The sequence below is a fragment of the Rhincodon typus genome, chromosome 41 (genome assembly GCF_021869965.1).
Source record: "Rhincodon typus isolate 14 chromosome 41, sRhiTyp1.1, whole genome shotgun sequence".
NCBI classification, from domain to species: Eukaryota; Metazoa; Chordata; class Chondrichthyes; order Orectolobiformes; family Rhincodontidae; genus Rhincodon; species Rhincodon typus.
In genome coordinates, this window is record NC_063372.1 from 2,875,132 (window position 1) to 2,881,617 (window position 6,486).

Here is a 6,486-nt window from a genome sequence, read left to right on the forward strand (position 1 = left end):
CTTTGAGGGAATACGATGAAGTGATTGATTGATTTATTGTTGTCACGTGTATTGAGATACAGTGAAAAGTGCTGTTTTGCATGCTACAGAGGCAGATTGTACCATACTAAGTGCATCAGGATAGCAGAACAAAGCACAGATTACAGTGTTACAGCCGCAGACAAGGTGCAGAGAGAGAGAGAGATCAGAATTAATGTTTGAGAGGTCTGTTCAAATGTTAATTCTGGAAATTGTTTCCACAGGCAGGAGAATCAAATGACCCAAATTTAAGGATTCACACTCCAAAAGGTCTACATCTGCAGGGAGAAAGTGGGGGGAGGGGGACGTTGGAACATGTTGGATAGCTCTGCCAATGGTGAAATGCCTGAAATGTTTTCTCTCTCCACAGATGCTGCCAGACCTGCTGAGTGTCCCTAGCATTCTCATTTCTGATAACTCATGTTTCTAACTTCCAGGAGACCATCACTCAGGAGACAGTGGGAGGTCAAATACAAAGAGGCAGTGTCAGCAGCTCTGGCTGACAACAGAGTTTGCGTTTTGAATTCAGCAACACTCCTTCAGAACTGAAAGTGGGCAGGAAACGTGATGGGTTTTATACTGTAGGAACAAAAGGTGGGAGTGAGGAGCAAGAACTGGAACAGATGATTTCATGGATTTAGCGATGAAGAGGGGCTGGATAAGCTCAGGCTATTTTATTGGAGCAGAGAAGGTTGGGAGTTCCTGATAGAGGTGTATAAAATTATGAGGGGCATGGGCAGGGGGGTATAGAAAGCAGCTGTTCCCCTTAGTTGAAGGAAGCAAGGGGGAACAATTTTAAGGAGGTTTGGAAGGGAATTAAGGTAAAACATTTTCACCCAGAGGGTGATGGGGGTCTGGAATGCACTGCCTGGGAGGGTAGTTGAGGCGAGAAACCTCACAATCTTTAAAAAGTACTTGGGTGAGCACTTGAAATGTCATAACGTTCAAGACTATGGGTCTGGTGTAGGACAGTGTAGGTAAGTCAGCACAGATTCGATGGGCTGAAGGGCTTCTTCTGTGCTGTCTGACTTTACAGTGAAGGTGAACCAGAGCAAAAGGAGTACCGTAAAGTAGTAAGGAGGTGATGCAGTCGAAGAGTAGGTATTGATGTGAGCGTTAATAACAGAAAATAGGTCAGCTCTCCTAAGAGCAAGCGCATGCAAACAAGACATGGGGGGGGGGGGGGGGGGGGGGCGGTGGTTTTTAATAAAAAAGGGGGGGGGAAGTAAAAATTGAGGGCAGAGTATGAGCTTCCAGAGTTTCTCCAGAACCTTCCGTTTGTCACTCAGATCTCCGGCAACCACAGCACTGTGCCTCACTGGGAGAAACCATGTGCACAGGCAGCGTGGGGGTCGCTTCGGAGCGATCCACTTGAGAGGATGCCTGCCCAGGAAGACAGGTGGCTCAGAGGATGAGTGTCAGCGAGGAAGGCAGGGAAAATTTCGATCAGGCTGCCTTTTGAATCAGCCTGGAGCTGGTTCAAGTGATAGATTTGAAGTGGTGTGCAAATGAAGCGAGTATGAGGTGAGGTAAAACTTGTTTTCTCCTCGGCGAGTAGTTCAGGTCTGGAATGCACTGCCTGGAAATGTGGTGGAGACTGATTTAATGGAGGCATTCATAAGGGCATGGATGGTTATTTGAAAAATAGCATGCAGCGATATGGGGAAACGGCAGGAGATTAGCACTAGGTAAGGGAACTAATGCAGGCACAATGGACTCCACCATAAACATGATTCCTTCCATTCACTTCAAGACTGGGACAATTTTTGTGGATAGTAACAATAGAAGGGATACGAGGAAAATGCAGGAGACTGGCACTAGATCATACAGCCAGTGCTGGCTCGATGGGCTGTGACTCTGAGAAAATGTTCATAACATTTGTGACCCTCAATGGATAGGAGTTGCAAGCTCAGCAGCTTCTACAAACCTGGCTATCCTGAGCTAAGTGTGACAGAATTGTTTTAAGTCACCTCTCTATTGGCCCAGGAATTGCACCACTATAAAGCCTCCAATATATTATTCATGGTTTGATCTTTGTATCAGGTAGCGCCTACTCTCCGTCTTCCTCTTCACCCAAATCTCAGCCTTTGCGCACACGCCTGTCCCAGTCTCGGAGGTACCTTGCGAGGTGGTGCTGAGGTCAGAAGGGCGTTTGCTTAGCGCTGAACCCACTGGGATTTGCGTTGGGTGAAGAAACTGAGGCAGCAGTTGGCACTCTGGCCTGTGTGATCCAGTGAGTCCTGTTGGGGCTCACGTGCCTAGACTGGGTGTGAGCGAGATTGTATTCACCCACAGCATCCAGACCTGGAAACGGTCACTTTAGACTCAGCCTCTTGAGGGAAGACAGTCAACAGAGAAGTGGGTGAGTAACAGAAATGAAGCTCCAGGCAGTTATTTACCTGTGTGCCTGTAGAAGCAGGGCTGGACACATCTCCTTCCGATCGCTCTTCCAGGTACCTGGCATTGATAGGATCCAGCGAGCTGCTGACAGATGACTCGGCCTTCATTATGGGTTGAAATGAGACATTAGCACTAAGTAACTGCCACATTGGACCTCCCATCTGAAAGTGGAGTACCTCATGGCAATGTGCGTCAACAGAGGAACAATTGGTGATAAGCTGCCATTGCATGGGGAATGCAAGTGAGTGTAAGGGGTACCCACTTTCTGTCCTGGCATCAGGATGGCACACTGTGATTACATTTCCATCCACTGAGTCCCTGTCTCTCACACTACCTTCTCTCAGAATCACATCAACCAATTTTTCCTAATACTGCACAACACAGAATCCCTACAGTGCAGAGAGAGGCCTTTTTGCCCATCAAGTCTGCACTGACCCTCCAGAGAGCATCCCGCCTACACCCGTAGCCTCGTTACCGTGGCTAACCCTCTTAGCCTGCACATCCCTGGGCACTATGGGACAATTTAGCACGGCCAACCCACCCTAACCTGCACATCACTGGGCAATATGGGACAATTTAGCATGGCCAATCCACCCTAACCCGCACATCCCTGGGCACTACGGGACAATTTAGCACAGCCAATCCACCCTAACCCGCACATCCCTGGGCACTACGGGACAATTTAGCACGGCCAATCCACCCTAACCTGCACATCCCTGGGCACTATGGGACAATTTAGCATGGCCAATCCACCCTAACCTGCACATCTTTGGACTGTGGGAGGAAACTGGAGCACCCGGAGGAAACCCACACAGACACAGGGAGAATGTACAAACTCCACACAGACAGTCGCCCGAGGGTGAGAATCGAACTCGGGTTCCTGGCACTGTGAGGCAGCAGTGCTAACAACTGAGCCATTGTGCCACCTACATCCTGACACATTCCCCCCCGCCCCGCGACCTCCCACCGTTGTTGGGATGCAGGATGAAGATGAGGGATTATATTGGAGTGGTTCTCTCCTATTTGAGCCTTGCTTCCTCTCTTACATACCTGGAATGGCTTGGAAGGCTGGTGCGGTTGTGAGCGTGTCAGAAGAGTGACTCCAATGGGCTGCTGGGAGCTGCAGGACACTGAGGGTTGGCTGTTCCCAAACGTGGTGGCCAGGCCTCTTGGCTGAATGGGGAACTGCTGGTGTTTGGAGGACGGCGTCGGAGGATGAGGAAATCCACATGTTGGGCTGCAATTCAAAACCAATCAGAACGTATTGTTACAAAGACATCTGCAGGTCAGATACCATGTCAGCTCACGGTAGCCCCTTTCAAACGTTCACTCAACACGTCGAACAGGACATTTCTTTCTATTTTGATTCAGTTGGACAATGCCCGGCCTGTCATGAACTGAGCTGACCAACGCCATCTCCATAGTAAAGAATTTCCCTGATGCTACTCCTACTCCTCCCTGTGCAAGATCAAGTCAACGAGGAACTGTAGACTATCCGAATCCAAACCCTGCACAGATTCAGCTGATTGGCCTTCATTGGAAACCAGAATCATTCAAGATGTTGTTGTTATGGCTTTCCCATCTGCGAAAGCCTTGACAAGGCTGACACAGGAAAGCTGTTTGTTCTGTTCGAGGACTCAAATGCAAGGGGAGTGGCCTTCATTTAAAGAAATTCGGGAACTAGGAGTGAACTAGCAAAGAAGCCGAGAAAAATAGCTCAAAGGGCGACTCGCTATGTTTCTGGATAGATGGGCCTGAGGCTTTTGGTGAGAAGCCAGGGTCGATACTGATCTCAATATGTTGGGCATATAGTACTTTCCCCATATCTCGATATTTGCAGATTCTCCGATCTAGCAAGTGGAGACAATGTTTCAGTTTTGCAAACAGCCTCACCTGATGCCTGTGACGGATAAGTGGCCGTACGAGCCACTGGTTGTTGAGCCACAGTGAGAGTTATTGATAAAGGCCACCAGGGAGTTAGGTGATGTCCTGATCATGGTGTGAAGGTCAATGTTGTTGTCAGAGAGGGGCGAGATGGAGGAACTCCACTTTCTGTTCACCTTCAGCATGTTCCGGGGGCTTGAGAATCTGGAACTGAACCCTGAGGCACAAATAAAAAGCAAACTGAGCCACATGGAGATTGCTAACCATTTCCACGTTATCCTTCCACAGAGCTCCTCAATGGAAGAGAAGTGCAGTACACTGAGAAACCCAGTACCGTGGTCATATCGTGATAAATTTAGAGAGAGTGAAGGTAGTGTCACAGAACGGAATTCAGTAGATTGTATACAAGACTGCAGCTGTGAATTTCTCAATCGGTACTGGTTTTTCAGTTATTAAACAGTGCTAAACTATCAAGTGTAGATAGACTTTGTGTTTTGACAGAGATAAATGGGTGGATAAACACAAACTGCTTGAATAAATGTCAGAAGCATGGAAAAATTCCTTGGAAAGCATTCTTTTCCAACAGTTGTGGCCCGAATGGAGCTATCAGAAATACAACAAACAGCAGGACACAGCGTTAATCTGCTGGCAAGATTGTCTTAGATACAGGTCACAGGAGACTGTACAATTGAATTATAGTGAAGACAAATGAGGACAGAAATGCTTTTGACAATCTGAAGAAGCGAAGAGAATTTGGGAGTTATAAAAGGAGAATGAACCCCTTAAGAGCCCCGAGTGTGATCAATTGATGTTTTTAGGTGTGATTCAAAATACTGATACATCATGAACTGTCCCAAACCAACTGATGGGGGTTTAACCTGACAGTCGCCACACCTCAGGTAAGGGGAGAGGGTGAGAAGATAAGTTCTTCATGATAATGTCAGCTAGTGTGGGAATTGAACTCATGCTGTTGGCATCACTCTACATAGCAAATCAGCCTTTCAGCCAACTGTGCTAAGCAACAGAGTATTCAAAGCTAAACATGAAGGGAAAGATTCAGAGGAAGAAGGTAGAGATATGGATCAAGGAAAAGTAATTCATCACAAGAAATTTCAGTGCAGTGATGACAATAAAACCAACTCAATTCAATGAATGTGTTGGTGCCAGCATCTTTTAACTGTGCAGTGTTTGACAGTGTGCGGAATCGACTGGCTAAAATGCTACCCAGATTCTAAGTACTAGGGATTAGAACAAAGTGAAGGAATTTCTCAGTTCCACCAGAATCAGGCTTGGAGACGATAACATATTAATATCTTTAAAAACAGTGGGTAACTCCTTGTAAAAGAGCCAGGATCAGTCACTCTATGAGCACAGATGTAGTGTCTGATGAAATACCTTTCTTGCTAAGTCAGCCATCAATGAAGAAAGTGAAGGCATGGATGTGGAAAATGACAAAGCTATTGTATTTGGGAAAGTCTGTGAATTTGCAATTCACACAATTGGGACTCTACTGCATTCCTTTAACGGTACATTGCATCTCCACTGAAGAAATTAAAGAAGTGTTGTTGACATCAGGGGGTAGAAATGTAGAAGACAAAAAGTCGATTATGTTCAAATTACACAGGCAGTTGCTCATCTCTTCTCCAAAAGGTGAACATTTTTTTTAGTAAAGAATGCAGGAATAAGGGACAAAGAATATTAGAAGAGATCATATATTTGTCCTTTTGGACTATGAAACAGGTAATGGAAGTTGGACACTGCCAGATAGTTAAAAAGGACCAGGAGAATATTTTCCCCTTCAACTTACAACAATGCCTTCAGTGCTCAGACCTTTGAGTACAGGAGTTGGGATGTCATGTTGTGGTTGTACAGGACATTGGTGAGGCTACTTCTGGAGTACTGTGTCCAGTTCTGGTCACTGTGTTATAGGAACAATGTTATTAAGCTGGAGAGGGTTCAGAAGAGATTTACTAGGATATTACTGGGTATGGAGGGTTTGAGTTATAAGGAGAGGCTGGATAGGCTGGGACTTTTCACACTGGAGTGTAGGACATTAAGTGGTGACCTTATAGAGTATTTAAAATCATGAGGGGCATAGATAAGGTGAATGACAAGGGTCTTTTCCCTAGGCTGGGGGAATTCAAAATTAGGGGGCATATTTTTAAGGTGAGAGGAGAAAGATTT

The 6,486-nt window shown here is 46.3% G+C and overlaps 1 protein-coding gene across 1 annotated transcript in view; it reads right to left on the reverse strand.

Moving 5' to 3' along the window:
* gli1 (GLI family zinc finger 1) overlaps positions 1-6,486 on the reverse strand; it is a 32,543-nt gene that overhangs the window by 19,182 nt on the left and 6,875 nt on the right. The window contains exons 2-4 of the mRNA XM_048618967.1: positions 4,312-4,519; positions 3,469-3,655; positions 2,418-2,519 (exon numbers count right to left, since the gene is read on the reverse strand). Of these exons, the coding sequence (XP_048474924.1) occupies positions 2,418-2,519; positions 3,469-3,655; positions 4,312-4,519 (497 nt within the window). The remainder of the gene's footprint in view (positions 1-2,417; positions 2,520-3,468; positions 3,656-4,311; positions 4,520-6,486) is intronic.